General features: G+C 45.6%; 1 protein-coding gene across 7 annotated transcripts in view; it reads right to left on the reverse strand.

The window, feature by feature from the left end:
* The window catches only part of RIPOR1 (RHO family interacting cell polarization regulator 1), a 136691-nt gene that overhangs the window by 32383 nt on the left and 78607 nt on the right, over nt 1-25701 (reverse strand). For 6 of the 7 annotated variants that reach the window (XM_087728809.1, XM_087728814.1, XM_087728811.1 and 3 more), the window contains exons 2-4: nt 6508-6634; nt 2551-2703; nt 642-720 (exon numbers count right to left, since the gene is read on the reverse strand). In XM_087728809.1, the coding sequence (XP_087584935.1) occupies nt 642-720; nt 2551-2703; nt 6508-6608 (333 nt within the window). In that variant the 5' untranslated portion in view covers nt 6609-6634. Of the gene's footprint in view, nt 1-641; nt 721-2550; nt 2704-6507; nt 6635-11053; nt 11073-25701 lie in introns of those variants that run through there. The other variant, XM_087728810.1, reaches the window with a different exon arrangement.

Genomic DNA, 25701 nt, shown 5'->3' on the forward strand with positions numbered 1-25701 from the left:
GAGACTCCTTGCCAAGTATTTTCTTGTACAGCAGTTGTGTTTGGAAGATATCAGCCTGGCAGCTCTCCAAGGCTGATAAGCTCTGTGGTTGTAAATCCACCCTTGAAAGGCTGTTTGCCGGGACTTTGCTGGATGTGAACGAGAGGAATTGACATGAGCTTAATAAAGAGGGGTTTTGCCGGGGCAAGGAGTCTGCTTCGTGATTTGGGGAAGCCTAGGTCAGAACAATAAAATGCATGCAAACCAGACATGTAGCACCATCACCATCTGGTCCACAGAACTGACTGGAAGGTCAGCCTATCTGCATGACTGAGGACTGGAGACTCTCTATTGAACCCTTACAATTTGCAGGGAAAGTCTTGCGTCCATCAGAGCCGGGCAGTGTCCGACAGCTACTACGCTGGCTAAGAGCCAAGGTGGCGCAGTGGTTAAAATGCAGCACTGCAGGCTACTGCTAGATCAGCAGGTCAGCGGTTCAAATCTCACCGGCTCAGGGTTGACTCAGCCTTCCATCCTTCCGAGGTGGGTAAAATGAGGACCCAGATTGTTGGGGGCAATATGCTGACTCTCTGTAAACCGCTTAGAGAGGCCTGGAAGGCCTATGAAGCGGTATATAAGTCTACTGCTATTACGCCACTCACCAAGCGAGAATTCCTCTTGGATTCACGGATCTGGATGCTCAGCTTCTCCAGTTCCTGCTGGTGCACTTCCAGGTAAGCACTGCAAAGAAGGAAGGAGAGGTGGAAGGGACTGAGCACGGAACGCAGAATAACACTCCCCTGCAATCGTTTGGAAGATTAGAGACAGCAGCAGCCTGGCTCCCCAATTCAAGGGATCGTTTGTGCAGGATGTTATCCTTGGCAGGAAAAGCCGAGAACAGAATATTTCCTTCCCGTCGATTCCCACCGCGCTATCCGCACTCTTGATCTACAAGTTGAACTTTAGGTTGGAAGGGGGGGGGGGAATCTGTGTCAACTGCATGTACACAAAGCTGAATTGCCTTCGAGTCAATGTTGACTCCTGGCAACCAGCTGGACAAGTCCTTGCAGGATTTTTTTGAAAAGTTTTTTTTAAATTTGTTTGTTCTCTATTTACAATTCTAGGCATACGACGACATAGTTATTATTCTTTTTTACATTCGTCGTTCTTATACCTTTGTCATTCCATTTAACAGGGTTATAAACATACCATTTGGGTTGCTTTGTTTACCATCCCTCGCCTGTTTTGACACCACCTTCTTTTCCCTTTCTTTTCTCCCTCCCTCCTTTCTCTACTTTCTTCCTCCCTCTCTCCTTTCCCTTCCTTCTTCCCTTACCCCTCCCCTCCTCCTCTCTTCCTCTTCCCCTTCCTACCCTCCCTCCTTCTCCCATCTTCCTCTCCTCACATCTATCTTCCTTCCCTCCTCTTCCTCCCCTCTCCTCCTCTCTTCCCCTTCCTACCCTCTCTCCTTCTCCCTTCCATCTTCCTCTCCTCACCTCTATCTTCTTTCCTTCCTTTTCCTCTCCTCCTCTCTTCCTTTCTTTTTCTATTGCTGTAAGTGTCAGTTTTCTTGACAAGATTTCAAAAGCGCTTTGCTGCCTAGGACTGAGAGAAAGGGAGTGACTGGCCCAAAGTCACCCAGTTGGGCCTAGGGCGGAACTAGAACTCCAAATCTCCTGGTTCTATAGCTTGGTGCCTTAACCTCTATAACAGTGAGGACAAACCTTTTCGGCACCGAGTGCTGAAAAGAAAGCATGCGCGAGGGGGGGGACCAAGTACCAAAAAGGGAGCACTGTGCATGTGCACGCTTGTCTGGGCCACGAAAAGGAAGAACATCTGCCCAGGGGACAGGCACGTGTTGGAAAATACACTTACAGTTTCGCGCGCATATGCGCCAGCCAGTGAGTCTTCCGATTACTGCCGCACATGTGCACTGCCAATCAGCTGGCCGGTGCACATGCACATGCGGGAAAATGGAAGCTCTTCCAGTTTCTGGCCCTGCCGCAGGCACAAAGCTGATCAATGTGTGCGCACGCGCACCAGAAACCCAGAAGAGGAACGGGTGGTGCTGTGGAGCTGACCTGAAAACCCATCACTTGCCATAGAGTCTCCTCCTAGCGCGCCCTGCCTCCCCCTCCCCCAAAACCGGAAGCTTCTGTCAAAATTGTGGTGCCAATTGGCGACAGGGAGCCGCAGCAGAGGGATGAAAGAGCCACATGCGGCTCGAGAGCCATGGAATGCTGACCCCTGCACTAGATCAAGGGTCTCCAAACGTGGCAACTTTAAAACTTGTTGACCTGAACTCCCAGAATTCCCGTGGCTGGCTGAGGAATTCTGGGAGTCGAAGTCCACGAGTCTTAAAAGTTGCCAAGTGTGGAGACCCCTGCATTAGACCCAAATGGTTCTCCAGGTCCTGCTGAAGACACTCCCCTTTTCACAGTTACTCCTCACAAACCTCCTCCGGTACCAACATGGGTTAGAAAAGCAAGCTTAGATGTTTGTGAATCGATGAACAGGTATCACCGCATGTCACAGGTGGAGCGTTTGAGAGTTGCCGGCAGCGAAGCTTACCTTAGGCCTTTCTTCAATGCTTCGTACACTTCATCGAGTCTCTCTGGCTGGGGCACCTTGGGTGGAGGGGATTTATGAGACATTGAAAACATCCTACTGACCCTGGAGCCAGACTTCCTAGAGACGGTGGGTGTACTGAACGCAGGGAAATTCCTACCAAAAAATAATAACAATAAGGATGATTAAAGCAAAAGAGGATATCGTAAGAGAATAGGCTGGCTGGCTGATTCTTAATAATGCAGGATGGTATTCTGCGTAGTTTGGGTGGGGGAAAAAACGGTCACTGCACACACACCCTGCATTAATACCAAAAAGCCTAAAAAAAAAACATGTTTCAAGGAAAATGCATCAGTAGAGAAAGGATGTTTTCCCACGCTTGTCATTGCTAAGTTGATTGCACAATCTAGAACAGGGTTTTTTTTAAAACAACAACAACAACAACAACTCTGCTCCGGGGAAACCTGGGTGAACTTGATAGGGTTTGTGCGGGGACTAAGAAAAGAAGGGAGGGGGAATTCCTTCAAATGTAGCAACGGGCTTCCATGGAAAGTTTTTTTTAAGGAAAAGCAATCAGATCCCACTTATTGAAGCTGGTGAAATTCAACTTTTAATTTTGGGACCGTGGAGATGTTTGAGGTTTAGGTTTAGGTTTATTAGATTTATATGCCGCCCTTCTCCCAAGGACTCAGGGCGGCGTACAACATTAAAAGAAACACATAATACAAAAGTTTAAAAAAAAATTAAATAGAATAGCCCAAACCCAATTAAAATTGACAATGGCATTTTTTTTAAAAAAATTCAAATTAAAATTAACAGTAATCAATAATTTATTTTGTTTTGTTCAGACCAGGCTGGCTTGCTGGAAAAGCCCATTTTTTAGGGCGCGTCGGAAGGACCGGAGGTCGGGGATTATACGAAGCTCCGGGGGCAGCTCATTCCAGAGGGAAGGCGCTCCCACAGAGAAGGCTCTCCCCCTGGGGGTCGCTAGCCGACACTGTCTGGCCGACGGCACCCTGAGGAGGCCAACTCTGTGGGATCACACTGGACGATGTTTAAACTGACATGTCTTCTTTTTTAGACATTATTATTATTATTTCTTTTATTCATTAAACATGAAAATCCGTCAACTGAACATTGGAAAATGCATCACAAATACCATTGACTGGTACCGATGGTTGATATGGATTGCTGCCAGAGTCCTAGGCATCAGCCAAGTATCTTCTTAAAATATAGGATGTTCCTAGTACCACAGTTTTTTTGCAGTTTCACTGGTGTTATTGCAGGAAGCTGCAACTTCTTGATGTGTATGGTAAAATTCCTGGACATAGTACCAAGTGCTCCGATGACAGTGGATATCACTGTGATATGTTTCATCCACAGCCATGTAGTTTCGATGGCCAAGTCGTGATATTTCATCTCATGATTGTTGTTATTGTTGTCATTCTATGCAATGGATGGAGGAACATTCTGGCATGCTAATTGGGCCATTGGCTTTTGTGAAATCCAAGTAATTTTAATATACCAATTTAATTAAAGACACTTCCTCACGCACGAAGGCTTTTTATGGTTAATTTTTTCTAGGGTTGATTTTTTTTCTAAAGTTTTACTTCTTGATCATGGGTTTAGGAATTTTTCTTTTCAGGCTTTGAGGTCTGAACAAGTTTGAAAACCCCATCATCTAGGAGACTGCATGAACTAGAAAAATAGCTTTGATCCCCTCGAAAACCTGTCATCTAGGAGATTGCATAAACCAGAAAAGTGGCTTTGGGCCCTTCAAAAATCCATTAAGTAAAGATCACACATAAGTGTTAGCCGTTCCCGACTCTAGGGGGTGGTGCTCATCTCCGTTTCAAAGCCGAAGAGCCACCGCTGTCCGAAGACGTCTCCGTGGTCATGTGGCTGGCATGACTAAACGGCGAAGGCGCATGGAACGCTGTTCCCTTCCCACCAAAGGTGGTCCCTATTTTTCTACTTGCATTTTTACGTGCTTTCGAACTGCTAGGTTGGCAGAAGCTGGGACAAGTAACGAGAGTTCACTCCGTTAGGCAGCCCTAGGGATTCGAACTGCTGACTGCCGACCTTTCTGATCAACAAGCTCAGCGTCTTAGCCCCTGAGTCCCCATGTCCCAAAATCCATTAGTGACAGACATAAAATTGTTCCTCCTTGTGTTGAAAAGCCAGCCATGTGGTGTGTTGCAGGGAGAAGCAACTCAGAAGGTAAGGACTATCAACAGATCTCCATCCCACACTTGGCTTTGAAAGTTGGTGCCAAATCGGCCAATGTTTTCCTTCTCAAACTAAGAGAAGAAATGTAGGCCTGAAGATGAGGGATTCCCACTTCTGCTTAAAAGAAAGCCATCCTCATCTCCAAAGGGCCCCAATCAAATCACTCCTCTAGATATTGGCCAAGTCTCATTCACCCATAGTTTGGTTTTAGGCCAGGATTTACTTCTCATCCCAATCTTGCTTCCACAGTAATTACGAGGGAAGAATCTTGTGTGCCTCTTCAGGCTTCTGAAGCAAGACAGAAAGGATTAAAAGATAATAGACAACTGCCAGGCATCAAGAGAGTTTCTTCTAAAGATGACACTCTCCAGAGGCCTTCAACCCCAGGTTTTTCGTTGGCCATTGGAGATTCATTATTCTCTTCTTCAGTCCAAACTAAAACCTGGTTTCTCCCAACAGTCAGGCACACCAACTCATCCTAAGCCGGTTTTACAAGCCACACTAGTTTAAACTGACATACCACTGTGCCTTTTCACTGATTCCAACCCCCCCCCCCCCCCAAATAAAATAAATTGTTGGCCATCTAGCTGTTCATTCATTTCCCAGATTCCCTCCTCGGAGAACACAGGCCTCACAAAAATTGAAAAAGGACGCAGGAAGGTGTTCAAGGATTTTGGGAAAAAAGGCCCACTTGCCCAGAGGAATAAACAAAGGTTACGTAAAGGGTAAAAGTTCCCCTGGCACATATGTGCTGGTCGTTCCAGACTCTAGGGGACGGTGCTCATCTCCGTTTCAAAGCCAAAGAGCTAGCGCTGTCCCAAGATGTCTCTGTGGTAATGTGACCGGCATGACTCAACGCCAAAGGCGCACGTAGCACTGTTACCTTCCCACCAAAGGTGGTCCCTATTTTTCTACTTGCATTTTTTACATGCTTTCGAACGGCTAGTTTGGCAGAAGCTGGGACAAGTAATGGAAGCTCACTCCGTTACACGACCCTGGGGATTCGAAGCGCCGAACTGTCGAACTTTCTGATCGACAAGCTCAGCATCTTAAGATACTGAGCCATGGAGAACAAGCAGAGCAAGCTTCTCTTCTTACCCAGTTTCATTGGTTTTGTCCCCAAATATCCGATGTCTACCCTTCCCCAGGCAGTGGTGGGTTTCAAAATTTTTTTGAACCTACTCTGTGTGTGTGGCCTCCTTTGTGGGAGTGGCTTGCCGGCCATGTGACCTGGTGGGAGTGGCTTGCTAGCCATGTTCTCTCTCTCTCTCTCTTTCTCTCTCTCTCTCATTCCTTCCTTTTGTCTCTCTGACCCTTTTTCCTTTTTTCTTTCATCTCTCACTCACTTTTTCTTTCTTTTTTTCTTTTTTTTCTTTCTTTTTTTCTTTCTTTCTTTCTTTCTTTCTTTCTTTCTTTCTTTCTTTCTTTCTTTCTTTCTTTCTTCCTTTCTTTCACTTTCTGTGTGTGTGTGTGTGTGTGTCAGTGGTGGGTTTCAAAATTTTTTGGAACCTCTTCTGTAGGTGTGGCCTGCTTTCCGGGTCCACTGGTGGAACCTCTTCTAACCGGTTCGGCAGATTTGATGAACCGGTTCTACCGAATTGGTGCGAACTGGTAGGAACCCACCTCTGTCCCCAGGGCTTCCTTAGTGCCATTCGCCAGCAAGAACTGTGCAGGAAATCCGAGGCTACCCTGATGACCTCCATCGCCCAGAGACGTTTCTGCTAAGCCTACCTGAAAGATTTGTCCTGGGTGGAGTTGACCCCTGCAAACGACTGGCTCCTATTGATCCTGACCACCAGGCTGCGCCGCTGGGGTCGTACAGAGAGGGACATCGTGGAATTCCACCGGGAGGGACTCCCTATAAAGAAAACAAACCAAGGAAGATTGAGCTGAGCTTCCAAATCGGTCACAACATTCCCCAGCTGTTTCTCCACGTGAGAGCTTATGTCAATAGCGATAGCGCTTAAGACTTGTATACCGCTTTGCAGTCCTTTACAGCCCTCTCAAAGTGGTTTCCAGAATCAGCCTATCCCCCCCCCCACCCCCAAACAATCTCATTTTACCAACCTCGGAAGGATAGAAGGCTGAGTCAACCTTGAGCTGGTCAGGATTGAACTGCAAAACACCCCATCCCGTCTCTACCAACATACCCTCAGACACCTCATGCTGTCTAGCAAATTTGGATTTAACAGGGAGGAAGATGAGTCAGTAACAAGGAAGGGACCAAAAGCACTCCATGATTTTCCCATCAATATTTATAATCACTGAGAGCCAGGAGAGTCCCACCTCTTCCAGAAATATCTGCTGGGTGGGGTTGCTAAGAAGCAAAGACAAGGCACAAGATGGATAAAAATAAGATCCAGCACTCCCATCAACTGGCTTTCACGCAGTCCTTGATTTAAGGCCAGATAGTTCCCATAGCTAAGCTTTGTTAAGTGAGGGGTGCCCAATTTTACGACCTTTTTTTGCCATAGTTGCTAAGCGAATCACAGCAGTTGTTAAGTGAACCATGTGAGTCAAGCAAATTGGGCTTCCCCACCCCCAATTGACTTTGGTTGCCAATGGCGATCACGTGACCCCCCCAGCAATAGCAATAGCAATCTTAGACTTATATACCGCTTTACAGTACTTTCCAGCCCTCTCTAAGCGGTTTACAGAGTCAGCCTCTTGCCCCCCAACAATCCGGGTCCTCATTTTACCAACCTTGGAAGGATGGGAGGCTGAGTCAACCTTGAGCTGGTGAGATTTGAACTGCCAAATTGCAGGCAGCCGGCAGGCAGAGGAAGTAGCGTGCAGTACTGCGCTCTAACCACTGGCCCATTCTGCAACTATCATTAAATGCACACCGGTTGCCTGAATTTTGATCACATGACCATGGAAAAAAATTAAAGGGCCACTAGTTACAATTTGAAGTTACTCAAATTGCCACTACCCGGATGATTGTAAGTTGAGGACTTGCTTAATTGGATATCCAGATTGTCCTATTTCAGTACTTGGTCCACGTGACCTGACAAATGTGCGCACGGCAAAAGCACGCCGACAAAACCACGGTGCTAAAACCGCAACATCATCAATGCGCCAACAGCAGCGTGCCGACAGAAGCGTGATTTAAGTTAAGGTAACGGTTAGGGAAAGGTTTAGGGTAAGGTTTAGGGTTAGGTTTAGAGCGCGCTTCTGTCGGCGCGCTGTTGTCGGCATGCTTCAGCGCTTATTCGTCAGCGCGGTTTAGAACTTGCGGTTTTGTCACTGCGCTTTTGTTGGGCGCGCTTTTGTCGGTGAACCCTTGGTCCATACTCTAATTTGGAAATGTAGGGGTTTTTTCACATCCAAGCACGAGACATCCTTTTGGTTTCTATTTTAGTTTCTAAAATAAAACAGCTACCCAAAGTTAAAAAGGCCAGATTCTGTATCCACTGGTATTGTGAGTGTACAAAACTTACAACACACATTCAGCCATGCACAACCCAAGCAGTCCAATGAGAACACTATTGCCCAATGGCACGAACCGAAAGGCAAAATAAAACAATGCAATGATGATTGATGATGTTCCTGTTTAGAAACAGACTAAAGCAGACCGATGACACAACAGGAAGTAATATCGCTACAGTTTCCTATCAAGTATAACCTGTAAATCGAGTCTAATTATAGACAAGTCGGATTTATTTTATGTATTCCTTACATGTATCCACTGAGGTGTTTGCTTAAACTGAATTTGTTTCAAGTCGATACTGGTGCTTTCTGTATCACTTATTTTACTAAGGAGTCAACTGATCAAGTGTTTCTATGGAGTGTTTTTGTTTTGCTTCTGTTCAGAAATATTGTTTCATTGTTTTCTACTGACTTCCCTTTCCTTACCAGTTATTTTCTTTCGATAATGCTGAGAGAGAGAGAGAGACAGAGACAGAGAGAGAGACAGAGAGAGAGGCAGAGAGAGACACACAAACACAAAGAGAGAGAGAGACAGAGAGAGAGAGACACTCACACAAAGAGAAAGACACACAGAGAAAGACATACACACAAAGAGAGAGAGAGAGACAGACAGACAGAGACACACATACACAAAGAGAGGGAGACAGAGAAAGAGACACACACACACACAAAGAGAGAGACACACAGAGAGACACACACACACAAAGAGAAAGACACACAGAGAAAGACATACACACAAAGAGACACACACACACACACACACACACACACACAAAGAGAGAGACACAAAGAGAGAGACACAAAGAGAGAGACACACATACAAAGAGAGAGAGACAGAGAGACACACACACAAAGAGAGAGACAGACAGACAGACACACACACACACACCAGAGACAGAGAGACAGAGACAGAGAGACCCACAGAGAGAGACAGAGAGACAGAGACAGAGAGACCCACAGAGAGACAGAGAGAGGGAGAGATGGAGAGGGAGGAAAAAGCCAGCCATAGGTTTGACATCTTTATTGGGTCCTTTATGAGATGGCATTAAGAAGGAAAGTTGTTCTACCAAGGACAAATCGCTAAGTATTTCCTTTTTCCAAGTGGGAAAGAAGGCCAACAGATAAAGAAGGCCATTAATTCAGGTAAAAGCACCCCGCTTTCAAAAGAAAAAATAATTTGGAAAGGGAGGCAACTGAAGACGAAAATCAGTGTGTCTTCTAGTCCAGAGTGGGAACTGAGACAGTGGCAATGCTCTAAAAACAAGGCTCAATCAATCAAAACACGCAATCAAAACCAAGTGGCCTACTCAAACAGATGGATTACGTGAAATTGTTCTGAATCTAGCTCTTTTTTTAAAAAAAATACTGACTGATGGGGAGTGGGGGGGAAATACACCACACAACAGAGTAAATGATACACAACCGACACCAAAGTCAATTTACTTTTGCCCCAGAGCTTTGAGAGCTGAATAACACCTTCCTGGTTGATAGAAGGAAATGAAGATACAGCAAACCATACCCCTTCTCCTCCCCCCTTCCCCAAGTTTTTATTTTTTACAAACATATCAAATCAATGTGTGAACAGTGTGGTACCTGGGTATCATATATTCCAATACAAGTAAAACTGATAAGGTTAATCACCATTATTACATTCAATCAACATGCTTTTCTGATAATGATACACATTTATATGAGGTTGCAATACGTTGTTACTCAATTAGTCCATATTTTCTCTTGTTGTTGTTTTTAATTTATGTTCTAAAAATGCATACACTAATATCCCCCCTTCTCTTATTTCTATCACTTATTCCAGCTTTCGTCCTGTCACCCTTTACTAAAAGGCTTTATCTAATTTCTAATCATGCCACCCACCTAAAAAAGAAAAGAAAAGAAGAGAGAGAGAGAGAGAGAGAGAGGGAGGGAGGGAGGGAGGGAGGGAGAAGGAAAAACAGATCAGAACGACAAAAAAGAAAAATCCCCCGCCCCACGGATTTGAACGACATCCAAACCAGGTTAACCCAAGTACCCAAGCCAATATACTTTGTTCAACAAATACTTCAACTACCACATTGCCAATTTAGCAGAGACGGGGCCACCACCGATATGCTAGCCCCCACTCGAGCCACCGAAAACAAGGCCCTAACAGAATCCGTGAGCCAACACCACCTCATTCTCGGTTTGGTTACAGAGCTGTAACCAAGAGTTGAAGACGTGTTGGGTCACAAGTGCAATCCTGGCTCAATTAAACAATTAAGGAGGAGTAGCAATTCCGAGCCAGGTTGACAAATGGCTTTCTGGTAGGCCCTTTAATTAGATCAACTCCGCAAATGGTGCCTGGCTTCTCCATCCTGTTACTCCTCATCCCAACCCCTCCAATTTCCCTCCCCCGTTTTCCTGAAAATAAGACCTCCCCAGATAAGAAGCCCAACCGGGCTTTTGAGCGCATGCGCTAAAAATAAGCCCGCCCCTGAAAATAAGCCCTCTCCGAAAATATTGCAACACAGCAGCAGCCGTGAGGTGACCACGCTCGCTGCCTCCTGCACCTCAAAAATTAACAAGACCTCCCTGAAAATAAGGCCAAGCGCTTATTTCGGGGGTCAAAAGAAAATAAGACTCTGTCTTATTTTCGTGGAAACGCGGTCATTTCAACTGGTCCTCAGAGGCTACAAGTTAAGAATGAAAATATTACAAAATCTTCATGATCTCATTCGCTGGTCTTCTCTGGGTGCCCGAAGGTTGCGTTGTACAGCTGATAGCAAGCACAGAAAACCAGCTTTTTTACATCCAAGACTTTATGGGCCCAGCGTGTGAAAGGACAAGGCAGTACCTGTCAATTCCAAAGACCTACCTGGAGGTTGAAAAGTACCTGTCAGATCCCCGGAGCCCCTTACGAATGTTGTAGGACCTCAATCTCAAGGAGGGGAGGTCCTAGGCTTTCCTGCGCTCTTCCCATTCAGCGGGGAAAGGCATTTTCCCATTTCTGAACAGGCAGTCTGCATACCGTTCAGCACGCAAGAGGCTTCCTGGTGCTTTCCGTCCAGGGCTGGGCTCCACTCGTACATTCCTAGCATTTCATAGATAATCAGCAACTGGTACTGTCAACAGCAGAGGTGTGGAAGGCCAGGAGGTCCTCCTGGCAGGCTGATTAAGAGGCAGGTGAGTAAAGCACCAGCACTGTAGTTTACTACACTGAGAATATGTTTCAGAGGAGTGGAGTGGATTCCTTTGGGCCTCGCGGATTTCTACATATTTCTTTTTTTATATATATATAAAAAGTTCAGAAAATGCTAGCTACAAACCTACTTGTGTCAGGATACCTTAGCAAAAAAGGGACGCGGTGGCTCGGTGGCAGTTCGGCGGTTCGAATCTCTAGCGCCACGTAACGGAGGGAGCTCCCGTTACTTGTCCCAGCCTCTGCCAGTTTGAAAGCAGGTAAAAAATGCAAGTAGAAAAATAGGGACCACCTTTGGTGGGAAGGTAACAGCGTTCCGTGCGCCTTCGGCATTTAGTCATGCCGGCCACCTGACCACGAAGACGTCTTCAGACAGCGTTGGCTCTTTGGCTTTGAAACGGAGATGAGCACAGCCCCCTAGAGTCGGGAACAACTAACAGATACTGTGTGTGTGAGGGGAACCTTTACCTTAGCAACAGCAGCTCGTAACCTGACCATCACCTCTTTAGACCAGGGGTCCCCAACCTCTGTGCCACAGACTGGTACCAGTCCGTGGTATGTTAGGAACTGGGTTGACAGCTGGAGGTGAGCGGCAGGCAAGTGAGCCACGTTTCATGTTTATGACGGTTGCAGTGTCATGCGACCTTCTGACAAAGTCCATGGGGAAGCCAGGTTCAGCTAAGAATGAAGTGTTGCTAATTTAAGAACTGCAATGATTCACTTAACGACTTTGGCAAGAAAGGTCGTAAAATGGGACAAATCTCAACAAATGTCTCACTTAGCAACATACATTTTGGGTCCGCTTAAGGTCGTAATTCGAGGACCACCTATATTGTAGTATTTTCCCCGTATGGGCTGCTGGCTGAGCACTGCTTCTGAATTCCCCTTGCTTCTCCCTTTTACCACCAAAGGAGACACCTAGATTTTTATCTGCTGAAATAGTAGTTCCACCTTGCTCCACTCTTTTCTGACACATTGTGGCTTCAATTTGTACCAGGCTTCAAAGCCTTAATTAAGTCAACGCAAACCCTAAAGGCTGCTGAAGTTAAAAACACACACATGCACGCACACACAAACACACACACACAAACACAAACACACACACACACAAGATGTTTCAAAAGATGTGCAAACAAAACTTCAGAAGGCGCGAGAGGCAGCGTATCTTCAGATGAATGCTGTCAAACCAGCAAGCTATGTTTGCTGGCACTCAATTAATCCCAAGAATTAATTGCTACTCCAGGCTAGGCTGGGGGAAAAAAAAAACCACGCAAGCAATTTGGGGACAAACTGTGAAAACAAAGCAAATTTAAAAACCCCACACCTTTGGTTTCAAGATTTGCTGTCTTTTTTTTTTAAAGAAACATATTTGTTGTCTTTAACATTGCATAATCACCACAAACATTGAACCGGAAAGGAATACACGGAGGCTAAACCACAGTGGAGTTTCTTAAAATTTTTCACCTAACATCTTACATAAATCCATGGTGGGCAAATAATGGGTTTATGGTTTACCGTGCCATGTGAACTCAGCTGACTATAAAGCAAACCATGGTTTAAGGCAGGGGTCAGCAACCCGCGGCTCTGGAGCTGCATGTGGCTCTTTCATCCCTCTGCTGCGGCTCCCTGTCGCTCAAAATATGCGTCACAACCGCCAATGTGCGACACACGATTTAGTATTTAGTATTTAGTATTTATTGCCACTTATAGGCCGCCCTTTTCCCTGAGGGGACTCAGGGCGGCTTACAACTCAAGGGAAGGGAGTGCAAAACAAGACGTAAAACAATATGTGAATACAAATACAAATAATAATAAAACACAACATTCATTCAACATTCGGGTGGGGTGTATAAAATCCTATCCCCAGGCCTGATGGGATAGCCAGGTCTTAAGGGCTATGCGGAAGCTCTGGACTGTGGTGAGGGTGCGAATTTCTACGGGGAGGTCGTTCCAAAGGGTCGGAGCTGCTACTGAGAAGGCTCTCCTCCGTGTAGTCGCCAGTCGGATGGAATTCGGAGGAGGCCCACTCTGTGCGATCTGATGGGACGAAGGGAGGTAAGATTTATTGAACCTTTCAACCCTGGGAGGAGAACCATGGATAAATCCAAGAAAAGAAAAGTTTTAGAGGAAAACAGAATGTTTACTTCGACAAGATATGCTAGTTTTGTGGCTGTTCAGGAAGGTTTTTGTGGCTCCTGGTGTTTTCTTTTCTGTGGGAAACGGGTCCAAATGGCTCTCTGAGTGTTTAAGGTTGCCGACCTCTTCGTTAAGGCAAAAAGTGGGCTTATCTATAATTATCACTATGCCTAAGAAACAATTTGCTTAGAGCTTTATAAGGGGAATTAAGAAGGAGAAAGGTTTTTAGAGACCAATATGAGCTGCAAAAAACAATCATGGCAGACAGGAAGACAAAGAATAATTTTCCTAGATATTCCTACTGGCTTTTTAGCCATGGAATATGAGTTTGGGCAACGAAAGAAATCCATAACTTTTCTAAAATGAACCCACCTATGGGAAGAATCCAAAATTGATCCTATCTTCATCTGAAAGTGATACAGTCTATTTTAGGACTACTATATATCTCAGGAATCAGCAATCTGCGGCTCTGGAGCCGCAAGTGGCTCTTTCATTCTTCTGCTGCGGCTCCCTGTCACCGGTTGGCTCCACAATTGATAGGGCTTTCGCTTAGAACAGGTACAGGAAAAATGATGCCCTGCTTCCGGACTTCGGGTCGGCTTCAGAACTGAACAGGGGGGCTTCCGGTTAGGACCTTTATGGCTCTTTGAGTGTTGAAGGTCGCCGACCCCTGGTATATCCCCTCATCCTGAGGCTTAACTCAGGATTTCGAAGCATCCTAACTAAATCTCAGAGGGCAATAAGAAAAACTTCCCAACGGCTGGCACTCTACTAACAGAAGGAAGAGGAAAGCTGATTAGGATGAGATTTATACTAATTCAGCCTGCTTCTTTGCTCATTCCAAGTTTAGCTGCTTGAATAGATTATCAAAGGCGATCATTTGGAAAAAAAAAACCTGGTGTAGTTTTTTTTTACTAAGTCCAATGAGTCACTGATCCTGATTTAATCAAAGACTGGCATGAATCATCCAGGATTTTCTTTTCTTTTCTTTTTAAGGAGTAGTGGGGGACGGCGAAAGGTGGGGGTCAAATGAGGAAAATGTGAGAAGAGCAGGCTAAAGGAATTCTTGACAAATGTGGTGGGGCAAGTCCTGAGCTGTCTTTCCATCCACACCCAGGGGCTTCTCTTGTGAGTCCTCTGGGGGTTTGCACGTAGGCTGTAGATAGAAAGTATGAATTTATTTCCAATGTTAGCAAAGCAAATGTGAACCAACATGTCTATTTTTATGGACATCAAGAAGGAGAAATGGGAAGCTGGAGAGAAAGTGTCTCCAAAGAAGGGGTGATCAACCTGACACAGATGCAGCTTAACAGAGTTGGAAGGGACCTTGTAGGTCATCTAGTCCAATCCCCAGCCCAAGCAGGAGACCCTACACCATTTTTGACAGATGGCAATCCAGCCTTTTCTTGGAAGCTTCCAGTGACGAAGCTCCCACAACTTCTGAAGGCAACTTCTGTTCCATGGGTTGATTGTTCTCACTGTCAGAAAGTTTCTCCTTATTTCCAGGTTGAATCTCTCCTTGTTCGGTTTCCATCCATTATTCCTTGTCTGGCCTTCAGGTGCTTTGGAAAACAGCTTGACCCTGCTCCTCTCTGTGGCAGCCCCTCAAATATTGGAAGGATGCTATCATGTCTCCCCTGGTCCTTCTCTTCACTAGACTAGCCATGCCGAGTTCCTGCAACCGTTCTTCATATGTTTTAGCCTCCAGGCCCCTAATCATCCTGGTTGCTCTTCTCTGCACTCTTTCGAGAGTCTTAACATCTTTTTTATAGTGTGGTGACCAAATCTGGATGCAATACTCTAGGTGTGGTCTTACTAAGCTTTATAAACCAAGCCCATCTCAGCGTATCTCCAAGTATTTTCAGTGAAGCCCATCATGTTCTTATTTCATAGATTTACAGTATCAATAAAATAACCGGAAGCTAGCATCTGCAAATCACCAGCTGAAATTTCATCTTTCTAAATTATTACCTCTGAGCTTTATGTAGCTGCATTCTTAAAAAAATGAACAGAATAGTGGTTGCTTTAAATGGTGCATGTCAACTCCCACAAGAAACATCAAAGTTGATTTGGGGAAGAACCCCACACAAATGGATTGATTGAGAGACTCTAACAGAAGCTGATCTTTGCAGTTACATGGACTACTTGTTGTTAGTTACAAAGTCGTGTCCAACCCATTGTGAACCCATGGACAACTTCCTCCAGGCCTTCCTGTCCTCTACCATCCTCTGAAGTCCATTTAAGCTCACATCAACTGCTTTAGTGACTCCATCCAGCCACCTCATTCTCTGTTGTCCCTTTCTTCTTTTGTCCTCAATCTTTCCCAGCATTAGGCTCTTCTCCAGTGAGTCCTTCCTTCTCATTAGGTAGCCAAAGTATTTGAGTTTCCTCTTCAGGATCTGGCCTTCTAAAGAGCAGTCAGGGTTGATCTCCTCTAGGACTGACCGGTTTGATCACCTTGCAATCCAAGGGATTTGCAGGAGTCTTCTCCAGCACCAGAATTCAAAGGCCTCCATTATTTGGTGCTCAGCCTTTCTTATGGTCCAATTTTCACAGCTATCCATTGCAACTGGGAAAACCATAGCCTTAACTATACACACTTTTGTTGGCAGGGTGATGTCTCTGCTTTTTAGTATGCTGTCTAGATTTGCCATAGCTTTCCTCCCCAGGAGCAAGTGTCTTTTAATTTCTTGGCTGCAGTCCCCATCTGCGGTGATCTTGGAGCCCAGGAAAATAAAATCTGTCGCTACCTCCATTTCTTCCCCATCTATCTGCCAGGAATTGAGAGGACCGAAAAGCTAAGAAATCTTAGTTTTCTTAATGTCGTGTTTCAAGCCAACTTTTGCACTCTCCTCCTTCACCGTATCAGGAAGCTTTTTAGTTCCTCTTCACTTTCTGCCATTAGAGTCTTTATCATCCGCATATCTGAGGCTGTTGATATTTCTCCCGGCAATCTTAATTCCAACTTTTGATTCATCTAGCCCCGCCTTTCTACTTAGCACCAGCAACAACAGGTTATCTATACAAACCAGGTCTTTGACTTTTCCATGAAGACTCAGGAGAGCCATTTGAGTTCCTAGTAGTCCACGAGAAAATTATTGTAGTCGGCTGGATGGAAATCTTGTCACAGGGTCTGAGGAGAATGATAGGGATTAACTTTGCTGGTTAAATAGTTGGGAGTTTTCTTTTTCACTTGCAACATGCAGATCTTGTTTTCTCCTCCAAGCAAATGACTGCCTTCATTTCTGCAGAGCATTTCTGTTTTAAGGTCAAGGTTTGTCTTTCAAAGGAGCCCTGATTTCTCCGGGAACAATGGGCTCAAAATGCTGAACTTTCTCCCTCGAGAACAAACAGCCGGAGAAGGCGAATAGGGGGATGATGTGCTAGGAATATGAAGTGTGGCTTTGAAAAAGAAGATGCTGTCATGCACAACATGAGTTGTGGCCCCAATGCACTTTGTCCCCAGGCCTCTCTTACCTTGGGAATGGCTTTCAACACCGTAACACATTTTCTGAACCCTGTAGTGAGTCGTAAGTTCAAACCTTATTTGCTTTCAAAGTTTTTTTTTTAAAGATAGGAATAACAGTGATTATCCAGAAGCCTAACCTAATGGAATACGATGGCAGGACTCACCACCATACATACACGACTGAGAAGAACGTTTGTGTGTGTGGTGAGGTGTGTGTGTGTGTGTGTGTGTGTGGTGAGGTGTGTGTGTGTGTTGTCTACTTGCCTGCTTTTCAGGTTTATAACCAGGGAGGGCCTTCAAAATTTTTAGCAAGGGAGGTCTCTGCCGGTTTCTGGGTAGGTGTGGCCATGGTGGGCGTGGCCTAGTTGGCCTCCTGCACCACAGGGGGGAGTGTTTTTCCCCTCCCAGGGCTCCGGAGGCTTTCCTCGAGCCTCTGGGAGGTCAAAAATGGTCTCCCCAGGCTTCGGAGCCCCTCTGGAGGCTGGAACAGGCCTATATCCAGCTTTTCCGAACCTCCAATAGGCCCATTTTTCACTCTCCCCGAGCCTCTGCATGCACCCTGCACTTACCTGCATTCAAAACAGGCCGCATGGGGACTCCTGGGAGGGGTGGGGCCAGCCAGGAGTGGGATTTGGGGGTTCTCTGAACTGCACAGAACCTTAGCTAGGGATTCTCCCAAATCCCTGCAAACCCCTAGCAGCCCAGCCTGTTTATAACCCCAAGGTTACACCAGAAACAAGAAATCCAGGAGCCAGAAGAGAAAGACCAGCAGAGCAAATCAACCGATTGACCAAAAGAGGTGAATGCAGCCCTGAGATCAGAAGGCATTTGAAAGAACTGCAATGCCCGGCATGAATAACATCTGGAAGAATACAGACATCCGCCTCACAGCCAAATGCAGATTAGTTCACGCAACATTTCCCCCCCCCCCCAATTGCTATTTATGGAAACACGGATTCTGGAAAAGGCTGATAGGAGAGAAGGGTGGATGCCTCTGCATTGTGGGGCTGGAGGCGATGATTACACATCCCCCTGGACTGCAAAAACAAAAAGGAAAGAAGTTCTAGGCTGAAGCTCACTAAAAAAAAAATCACTTGAAGCCAAGATCGCCAAGCAGAGGCTGTCATACTTTGGTCATGCCATGCGAGCTGACTCACTCGAAAAGTCACGTGTGCTGGGAGTGATCGGTGGAAAAAGGAGGTGCCACCCTAATAATACCTGTTGGCTGGACACTGTAAAGGAAGACACCAGTGTCAGGCCTGCATTTATATTCCTTTTAGAATTTTGGCCTGCCACACTTTCTCTTATTTCATTATGCTGTTTCATTAGTATGGTTGATGGGAGGGGGGAATAGAAAGGAGTAGGATTGTGGAATGTATTGTTTTTCATTCTTTACTAGAAGCCAAGGTCATCCTTTGTCTCTACACTTTCACACCTGGCTGGAAGCAGTTGGGCATAGACGCCAGCGTGGAAGAAGAAGATTGGACCATGTGATGGACTGTGGGTGTGGGGACAAGATCATGAACTTTAACTGGGTGGGATTCTGATGTAATTTCCAGAGTTGGAATCCCACAGTATGATGCCAACATGCCTGTCTTATTAAATTGGAACTTTAAGCATAGTTTTGCCTTCGACTCTGATTTAATTCTGCATGGTATTTGGAACGCTGACAACCGGGATACCCATGGTACAGGAGTGTCATTGAGGGCCGCATCAGGGTTGTGTTTGGGGTTGGGAGGGTAAGGAGTGGGTGTGGCCAGTTAGACGTCACTCATGTCAGGGGTATCTGTGGCGGCCCGAGAGCTCTGCCAGCAAAAAGGGGCTCCTGAGCTCCGTTTCCGACTGCAACAGCCTCTTGCAACCGTCTGTGTGCAGTCCTCCCGAGCTCCGTTTTCACTCACAGAGGCACTGTGGGCCGGATCACTCGCGGTTTCCAAGGTGGTGCCCTGCAAGCCAGATCTAAGTATCCTAGGGGCTGGGGCCGGCCTGTGCGCCTTGAGTTTGATACCCCTGCCACAGTGGATCTGAAGGGGGCAGTGAGAGACAGGGGGGCATGAAGAGTGCTGACCCATAGAGTCGGACATGCCTGAATGGCTGACAATGGGCCTAGCAGAAAGAAAACAGATTCTGGAGGAATGACTTATTCTTCTTATTCTTCTTCAGTGGTCATGAGCTCTCATTTCAATCTCCCCCTTGCCCGGTTTCCGGGCTTCCACCAAAATGAAAGAAACCCAGATTGTGGCAGAAGAGAAACTCTTTTTTACAGTTTTTAATTGGTTTATAATCTAAAGTACAAAAATACAAAAGCAAATAGTTGGAAAAATAAGGGAGGGAAAGGGGAAAGGAGGAGTGTAGAAAAGGAGGAGGGAAAGAAGAAAAAGGCATTGACTTCCGACTTCCTCTGGTGAAGTAGAATAAAACAGTAACAACAAACCTCAACTTTTTACTTTTACGTGATAGTACGAACTATCCATTTCTATAACAACCAGTCTTTCTAATCGGTAAAAACCAAAATCAACGTTTCATTCCCCCCACCACCACCTCAAGCACAAAGTCCAGAAGTGGTTTCCAGGTAGATACAAAAGTACTTATTGCCCCCCCCCCCCTGGATTAAAAAATAGTCAATTTAGCCCTCTCTGCTAGTTCCACCATCGTTTTTCAGCCATTCGACCACGGCGGGAATCGAAAGGCAGGAGAGAAGCTGATGCAAAGGTGAATTGTGAGTTCCTGCCATCCGGCCAATTAAACCAGCCGCGGGAGTGATAAGATCACAAACTGTGGGGGCGTGTGAGAATGAAACAAGGGAATGGGTTGGGAGGAAAGGCTGGTCTCCCTTTTAGCAGAGGGTAGGTGAGGTTTTGTTTTTTAAAGAGGGGCTTCTCCCCCCGCCCCCCCGCTCTCCTGCCTGATTAAGTCCTAGCAAGCAAACTGAACAATGGGAGGAAGTTGGGGCGTCAACAGGAGGCCGGCAGAGTGAAGGCGCCTGCGATGCTTGCTCTTCCTGCCGCACCAAGCTTAAGTTACACCACCTTCTTCCGGCTCTGCTGGTTTGCTGAAACTCATCTTGAAGGAGTCGTCTTCCTCCAGGCGCTTCACAGTCCTAAGGTCAACCATTTGGAGCGGAGAAAGCTGAACCGCAGTCCCTGTTCAGTTGTGGAGTCCCCGTTTTGCTCTGTTGCGCTTCCTTTCTTTCAGTAAAATGAGAACACCACGTAAAACTTCTCCAGCTGTGTGGAGCTGAAGGGCTCCCCTGCACAACAGCCGATGCTTTTAAGGCTCTGCATCGCACCGTCCATCTCCCATTGCAAAGATTACCGCTGATCCTGTATAGGCAACTTACTGCCTTTCAGATAATACTGCAATCCCCAGTATCCCCAACATGACCCATGGTGAGGGAGGCTGGAAAGACTGTTTAGCATGATCTAGAGAAGTACATGTAAAAAGACAAAGGTAAAGGTTCTCCTTGCACATATGTGCTAGTCGTTCCCGACTGTAGGGGACAGTGCTCATCTCTGTTTCAAAGCTGAAGAGCCAGCGCTGTCCTAAGATGTCTTGGTGGTCATGTGGCTGGCATGATTAAGCACTGAAGGCGCATGGAATGCTGTTACCTTCTCATCAAAGGTGGTCCCTATTTTTCTACTTGCACTTTTTATGTGCTTTCGAGCTGCTAGTTTGGCAGAAGCTGGGACAAGTAATGAGAGCCCACTCGGTTATGCAACCCTACGGATTCGAACTGTCGACCTTTCTGATCGAAAAACTCAGCGTCTTAGCCACTGAGCCACCACGTCCATGTACCTCCAGGTTATAATTGTTAGGAAGCAAACAAAGTCCATCGTTTTCCCTGTGCTGTCACAACCTCTCTGCACAATCCAATTTTCTGGCATTTTTAGGAAAACGCACCCATGTAATTTTAGTCATGATTATTATTCTGTCAGATGAGTCAATAATATGCACATTGCATGTACACAAATACACATAACTTAGACATCTTCGCCTGTCAAACTGTACCTCCGACAACTCTGGCCGGCACCAACTGCATATTTTCAGGATTTTGAGAGGGTGGCATGTAGCCATAAGGACTAGGTACTTTTTTGCATTTCAAACCAAAGGGCTTGGATCCTTTTTCCTAGTTTTGCAAGGAATCCTAAAGTTCCGAAATGAACAAGGGAAATCACTTTGGATCAGAAGCAAAGAGATGAGCCTCTCCGTGCCACATATTCCTTTCTCAAACTGTCATTCCTTTATTAAAAAAAAAGAGCATTGCTATCTGGGCCAGAGAGGGCTGAAGGGTGGAGATAGTTAAATCAAGAGATGGTGCAATGGTTCCCAACCTTTTTTTGGCCAAGCCCCACCTAAGCATCTCTAAAATCCTGATGCCTCCCCCTCCCCGTTTCATATAATTCTTACTTTACTCAGAAAGTAAACTCCATTCACACGGAGGAAGCCTAAAAGGCCATTCACTTGGTTTAAACAAGGTTCAAATTACCCCCATTAAGAATCAAATTGACTCCCTGTGGGGCGTGGGCCCCATGTTGGGAATCACTGCTGGAGTGAAACTCCAGGTCCAGAGGAAGTAGTTACCAATTCTTAAGGTGACTAATTAAAAAGTACTGGAGCAGATCATGGCAGACATGTCAGTGGAGAGCAAAATCACAAAATTGCCTCACACTTATTTGGGCCATGTCTGGCAGGGGGAATTTACTGGAGAAAGCAAATTATATCGGGAAGAGTTAGCGGTAAAAGGAAACCAGGCTACCAGCCCGCCAAAGAAGACGATAGCTGTACATTGTCAAAACTGACAGCAGGCAGAGCGCAGAACAACTCAAAGAATTAGTGTAAGGTCGGAAGAAAACTGGCCAATAGAATCGGCAAGCGTCAGACACAACTGAAGGGGTAACATCATCGTCATCATCACAATGGGGTGAGAGACGTCTGGACCAGTGTGGGTTAGAAAGACCGGGTGTCGGACAATGCAGTTACAGCTGTGACCCGGGAGAGAGACCCAGGTTCACTTTAAGTGTTCTGACCGAGGCTTCCCGAGAGCATGAAGCAAACTCCTTGTCCCGACAAAAACCCCTTTTTATTAATCTGCTGTGAATTCTGCTCATTCATATCCGGCAAAGTCTTTCAAGGGAGGATTTACAGTCACAGACCTTATCTGGCTTGGAGAGCTGTCAGGCCGATAGCTGCAAAACTTGGCAAGGAGTCTCAGAGAGTCACGAACCAATGAAGCGAACTAACTGTGTCTCCTGCAAACTCCACTCCCCTTTCGCTCCTCTTTTATTTGCTCTGGGAGGGGCCATTCGTCATCCACGTGTGGCCTTATTCCCAAGTTGACCCCTGTTCTTTAGCTGTTTCCTTCATCTGGCAACTCTGTGCATGCACACACTGGGAACAGGCTCCCGCTGTTCGTCTGCCTCACTGATGTCTGACTCTGAAGGTAGCTGATAACTGGCATACGGCCCTGGCCCCCTCTCTGCCTCCGACACAGAGCCCTCATCAGAGCCTTCCCCAGACTCCAGGACTGGCCCATGTTCCTCCCCAACCTCCTCACTGTCCGAATCTGCTGCCAGCTCTGCCACAACATTAAGAGGACGCCAGCTTGTTCCCTTGCAGCAGAATGAGACTGCGCCCCCATTCCCGCCAGCAAAGCTGAATCTCCTTGCCAAGAGGCCTCTCCATCTGCCATGACTTCTGCCAGCGTTTATTATTGGTAACTATCAATTTAACACGGGACGGGGAGAAGCCTCCTAGGAGGGAGAAAATATGAAGGGAAACTTTAAAGCAACCGAACTTGCACTGGATTGCTTTCTTAACTATCGGGACAAAAATGGGGCACACACACAGAGAGAGAATTGGTTGGAGGCAGCCAAAGGAGAGAAAAAGCAGGCACTGCCAAAGAGCTGGCATGGAGAACACAGATCTGAAACCAAAGTGAAGTTTTGGTTCTACCAGCAAACACAAAGGGGAAACCAAATGGCTTTGTGTCCTTCCTTGCTTTCTTTCCAAATTCAGATCTCCAGCCACCAAACTGCAACTGCATATAATGTCCATGATTTCCCTTTGTTTGCCAGCAGAGTTCAAAAGCTCCACAAGGCTCCTTTCGAGATGCAAATTAAGGTTTAGGATGTGAGCTCTGAAATGTCCACATGGCCTGAGAGTCCTTAGGCCCATCAGAAACTGGCCGGCTATTAAGATCTTCTTTGTGAAGTTAGCACCAACAGCTGGCAGCTACTAGCACCCCCAGTTCTTGGTGGGACTCTCTGCTGATGGCCCGCCTTGATTCTCCACATCTCACCGTGCCTTACATTCCAAGTTAAGACCACAGAACTTCTGCATCAAACACTAAGCGTCAACCCAGAGCACCAAGAGTAGAGATTTAGATGATTGGATAGACTTGGCATGGCCATATTTTTGGGAGGCCTCCAATCAAAATTATCAGGCACATCTGGCAGAATAAGAAGTCCTCGAGAAGGACACTGGAGTCAGCCCTGGCTCTGCAGACCATTCTCTTAGGGTTTCTACCTCCAGAGCTAAGGTAGGACTTATTTTCTTTAAGATGGTATCTTAGATGTAGAATTAGAATAGAATAGTAGAAGTAAAATTCTCCTTCAAAAAGGATCAACTTGGGCAAATGTTGATGGAGATTGTCAATCATCCAGGTCATGGTTGTTCCAAAGTGGCTTTTCGAAACCAAGAAAGTCCAGTTGACACCTTTGGGATGGGACCAACCTATGCCTGTTGACTTCATTGGAATCACAGTCTGTATTGTCCACAACCAATGTTGTTGTTAGTTGCAAAGTCGTGTCCGACCCATCAAGACCCAATGGACAACGTTCCTCCAGGCCTTCCTGTCCTCTACCATCCTCTGGAGTCCATTTAAGCTCACACCGACTGCTTCGGTGACTCCATCCAGCCACCTCATTCTCTGTCGTCCCCTTCTTCTGTTGCCCTCCATCGTTCCCAGCATGAGGCTCTTCTCCAGTGAGTCCTTCCTTCTCATTAGATGTCCAAAGTATTTGAGTTTCATCTTCAGGCTCTGGCCTTCTAAAGAGCAGTCAGGGTTGATCTCCTCTAGGATTCACCGGTTTGATCGCCTTGCAGCCCAAGAGACTAGCAGGAGTCTTCTCCAGCACCAGAGTTCAACGGCCTCAATTCTTGGCGCTCAGCCTTTCTTATGGTCTAATCTTCACAGCCATCCATAGTAATTGGCAAAACCATAGCCTTGACTATACGCACTTTTGTTGGCAGGGTAACCAATAATTTGGAGCTAATGTAACTGGATGGTGTGGGGAAAGAGTTAATGCTAATTCTTATAGGGAAATGGTCAAAAATCTCTTCCTTCCTGCTACTGAACACATCCTGAAAAATGTGTTGTTTGGAGAGCTAGCATTAAAGATACAAAGATATCTGAATTCCCAAAAGAGAAAGGAGGAAGAGGATATATCAAAAATGAACTGCAAGGACAATAGGGTTGAGAAGATTATTCAATCCTACCTTGTTCATCTGATTGCAAATACTATTTTTATTGTTCCTTGGTCAATTCTTCCTGCTGATATCACCAAGTAATTATCGTTTGAAACCTACCTTTAAAAGCTCTGAAAAACTTCCCCTAAGGTTAACTCCTACACAAAGAGGGGCCTTTTCACATCAGGCTGCGCCAAGGCCATTCAAATTATTAACTCTGTTGCGCTGATGCCAAGCCCTCTTTAATGGTCTTATTTCCTTGTGATAGTTTATTATACCGTATAAAACATAATGTGAGCTCTCTTGAATACTTTCCAACTCCAAAGGTGGGATTAAAAAATAAAGAACAATACTACTTTAATACTACATATAATTACAGCGGCAAGGATTGCCTTTGCCCAAAATGGAAAAACAAATTAATTCCAAGTGGATGAAATAATAAGAAAGGTTATGGATTGTGCTGAAATGGACAAACTAACTAAAGAAATCCAGGGAAAAGAAGAATCAGAATTCTACCAGATATGGGATAAATGGTATAGGTGGATGGAGGAAAGAAACAAAAATCAATGAAGGAATATAACAAAACTCAAAAAACAATAGTTATGAGTAAACGAAGAGGGTTAAGAATGGTGAAATCCAAATGAAATACAATAGAAGGGGAAATAATTGAGCGATTGATAATTGCTATTAGAAAGAACAGGAAGCTCCTGTTCGTATTGTATTGCATAAATATGGTGTACGTCTAAGTTTTGTGTGTGTGTGTGTGTGTGTGTGTATTTTACATGTTTGTTAATAAAAGAAAAGAAAAATGCAACAATCTTTTGTAAGTCAACAAGGAAGAAAGATTATATATTGTCTTGGGACTAGTTACAGGCCCATAAAATGTTTAAAAAAAAGAACAAGCATATTCTGAAGACTCTTTTTTCCTTCTTCAACAAAGTTTAGATCTGGGGTGTGTCCAACCTTGGCAACTTTTAAGACCAGTGGACTTCAATTCCCATGCTGGCTGGCTGGGGAATTCTGGGAGTTGAAGTCCACTGTCTTAAAGTGGCCAAGGTTGGAGACCCCTGGTTTCGACGCTTCCAAGAATCGTATAGTCATAGGAGCTAAAAACTTGCCCTTCTTTTCACAAACAAATACATGGCTTTTAGTGCTGAGTCTACTGTGGCCAGTGTCCAACTCTTCAGTCATGGAAAAGAGTCATATAAACTCACAACCCTGGAATTAGCTAGTTAGCAGAACAAAAAACAAA

The sequence above is a fragment of the Thamnophis sirtalis genome, unplaced genomic scaffold, assembly GCF_051295495.1.
Source record: "Thamnophis sirtalis isolate CommonGarterSnake01/CBP01778 unplaced genomic scaffold, rThaSir2_p1.2 scaffold_14, whole genome shotgun sequence".
NCBI classification, from domain to species: Eukaryota; Metazoa; Chordata; class Lepidosauria; order Squamata; family Natricidae; genus Thamnophis; species Thamnophis sirtalis.